Source organism: Arvicanthis niloticus, chromosome 27 (assembly GCF_011762505.2).
Source record: "Arvicanthis niloticus isolate mArvNil1 chromosome 27, mArvNil1.pat.X, whole genome shotgun sequence".
NCBI classification, from domain to species: Eukaryota; Metazoa; Chordata; class Mammalia; order Rodentia; family Muridae; genus Arvicanthis; species Arvicanthis niloticus.
In genome coordinates this window covers 15,667,356-15,670,746 of record NC_133435.1, presented here as the reverse complement: position 1 = coordinate 15,670,746, position 3,391 = coordinate 15,667,356, and the positions used below count along the sequence as shown (strand labels likewise).

The 3,391-nt window shown below is 54.7% G+C and overlaps 1 protein-coding gene across 1 annotated transcript; it reads left to right on the top strand.

The window, feature by feature from the left end:
• Positions 1-784: 784 nt before the first annotated feature.
• Positions 785-2,418, top strand: Foxb1 (forkhead box B1). The gene is given in 3 exon segments (XM_076925923.1): positions 785-830; positions 833-1,216; positions 1,219-2,418. Coding segments are annotated over 3 exon segments (972 nt in total). The 3' UTR covers positions 1,761-2,418.
• The last annotated feature ends 973 nt before the right edge of the window (positions 2,419-3,391 follow it).

Below are 3,391 nucleotides of genomic sequence, written 5' to 3'. Positions count from 1 at the left end.
CTGGCCAGGCTCCTCTCCTCTCCCTCATTCCCCTCCCTCTGCAGCCCCCCGCTCCCCCTCCTTTTCCTCCTCCTCCCAAGGCGATTGTCATACGATAGCTAAGAAGTGGCACATTAATGAAGCGCCGCTACAGGGGTCTTTTCTGCTCCTGTCACCGCCTTAAAACTATCAGATGGTTCGAGGGGGACATGGAGGCAGCCACCTAGCTCAGCGGAACCACAAACACCACAGCAGCGTTCTCTCTGGATCCCCGAGGCGGCGTCTGCCCTGTCTTCACTGGCACACGCAGCCGAGTTCGGCCTCCCGGCAGACGCACAACCCAGGAGCGCGCCGCGGAGCCCGCGGACAGGAGCTCTAACCGGGCTGAATCCAAGCCCAGCTGGCAACGAGTCTCACTGGTCCCCGACGCTGCGCTCCGATCGCGCGCAGGAGGGATTCGGCCACCAGCCACGCCATCCCGGATGTGGACCGGCAACTTGGAACAACTTTAAGGTGAGTATCAATCTCTCTGTCCCCTCCCCTGAATCCTCCTACTTACTTTCCTTCAAACCTCTCTGATGCTCGCAGTCTTCCCTCTCCACTTCCCCTAGCTGGGTCTATCCAGTTTGGTGCGCCAAAGTTGCTGGCACCAGAATCCCTCTTCCCCACGCCCTATATCTGTTACTCGCTTGAGTGACCTCCCCCAGTGTCTCTGCACCTACGCTGACCTTCTCCATTACCTCCCCCTTCTCAGATCCGACAGTCTCCGGCCGTGCGGACCTGAGCAAGTGGCCCACGCAAGAAGATGCCTAGGCCGGGCCGCAACACGTACAGCGACCAGAAGCCGCCCTACTCTACATCTCGCTGACCGCTATGGCCATCCAGAGCTCCCCGGAGAAGATGCTGCCGCTCAGTGAGATCTACAAGTTCATCATGGACCGCTTCCCCTACTACCGGGAGAACACGCAGCGCTGGCAGAACAGCCTGCGCCACAATCTCTCCTTCAACGATTGCTTCATCAAGATCCCCAGGCGGCCAGACCAGCCCGGCAAGGGCAGCTTCTGGGCGTTGCATCCCAGCTGCGGGGACATGTTCGAGAACGGGAGCTTCCTGCGGCGCCGCAAGCGTTTCAAAGTGCTCAAGTCAGACCACCTGGCGCCCAGCAAGCCGGCGGACGCCGCGCAGTACCTCCAGCAGCAGGCTAAGCTGCGGCTCAGCGCGCTGGCCGCCTCCGGCACGCTCTGCCGCAGATGCCGGCCGCTGCTTACAACCTGGGCGGTGTGGCGCAGCCTTCCGGCTTCAAGCATCCCTTTGCCATCGAGAATATCATCGCGAGGGAGTACAAGATGCCTGGGGGACTGGCCTTCTCTGCTATGCAGCCGGTTCCGGCTGCCTACCCACTCCCTAACCAGTTAACTACCATGGGCAGCTCTCTGGGCACCGGCTGGCCACATGTGTACGGTTCCGCAGGTATGATCGACTCAGCCACCCCCATCTCCATGGCGAGTGGCGACTACAGCGCCTACGGAGTGCCGCTGAAGCCGCTGTGCCACGCTGCGGGCCAGACGTTGCCGGCCATCCCAGTGCCCATCAAGCCCACGCCGGCCGCAGTGCCCGCGCTGCCAGCGCTGCCCGCACCCATCCCCACCCTGCTCTCGAACTCGCCGCCTTCGCTCAGCCCCACCTCCTCGCAGACAGCCACCAGCCAAAGCAGCCCCGCCACCCCTAGCGAGACACTCACCAGCCCGGCCTCCGCCTTGCACTCGGTGGCCGTGCACTGACCCACAGAAGCTGGGGCTTCGTCCTGGTCACATCCACACCATTCCTCTCAACACCTCCCTGCTCCGGGTCCAGCCCTATGAGACCTAAAACCGCCACCCCGATTTGCCCATTCTACCTTCTTCAGTCCTCGCTCTTGGGAGAACTTTTTGTTTTGGACCCAGAAGACAAACCACAAACTTGCCAGAAGGCGTGTGAAAGTTGTCTTCGTTCCTCTAGGACAACAGAGAAAACGGGCTAACCCAAGCCACGCGGCCCCTCCTGGGTCCCTGAAATGCACTCCCATCCAACAGGCAGAACACCCTGACTCCCTCCTGCTCGGAGAAAACAGAAACAAAACAAAATACGCAACTCCTGAGCTTGGACAGGCGGAGCTTTGGACTCCACGCATTTCAAGACCAGAAACACTGCCGGGAGCAGAAGCCCGCCGAGGCTGCAGCCGCACTATGAGGGCCGGATCTTCTTAGGTCCTGAAAAATCGGTGGCCAAAGGACCCACTCACTAGTCCTCCAACGGGATCGCCTCCGCCCATCAGGCCGGGATGGGCGGACCGCTACTTCCCCCGGCTGCGGCCCTGCCTCCCGAGCTTCTAGAGATTTTTTTTTTCCCCCATTCTGGGTTTTGTTTCCGGCCAGAAGTTCCCTTAGCTGGGAGTGAGAAGAGAGGCTGCTAAACTCGGGGGGGGGGGGGGGCGGGGGGGGAGATATGCTTGTCCTATACACAAGCAAACACAGCTAAAAGTCGCCGTTATTGTTTACAAATCGCGCGGTTTAAAAAAATGTAAACACTGAACTTGAGAATCTGCCTGGCTAGGGGCGAGGGGGTAGAGTCCTCTTTACATTACCTGTTGTAATGTGAATGTTTTACTCTTCTGGCCAGCTTTGGGGGTGGGAAGGAGGTAGGGGGGGAATGGGGGGAGTTAATTGGGATGTTAACTTTCTTACTATTTAGAGACCTTTTTAGCTATTTATTTTGATGAAAGAGAAAAGAAAGGAAAAGGAAAAAGAAAAGAAAAGAAAAAAAAAAAGAAACGTGAACTAAGCCAATGGAGACCCTCACCTAGGGCAAGTGTGGAGTTTGTAGATAACTGACTGGGAACGTGAAGGGGGATGTCACAAAGATGTCCTCTGGACAGATGTTTCTGTTAGAAGAACTTTTCCGTGAAGCTAAAGGGCTGCAAAGAGTTGTAAATAGGAATGATTTACACTGTGTAAAATGCACTTTGGTTTGGTATGTTCCTTTTAGCATTCTAGGTAATTGACAGAAAACAAACAAAGAACAACTCAACGGTTGTTCCGGTGTGACCTGCTTAATTTAAAAAACGAAGTTGTAGTGTTGTCCAAGCTGTGAAAAAAAAAAAAATCCCTTTTATTTTTCTTCCTCTCTGCACAGAATTCGCATGGCATTTTAAATATTGATGTCCTTGTTCCCAGCATGCCCATTTTAAAACAGAGTTTTAAAAGGTGTCTACATTAAATTATGACCTAGTCTAAATAATATTTTCTCATTAAAATATGTAAATTCAAATTTCGTTAAGTTTTTGTGTGTTTTTGAAGACTTGCTACAAGGGACAAAAGATAGTAGCAACAGTCTCTGCAAACACATGGCTGGGGATTTTGTCTTTTTCAAATCA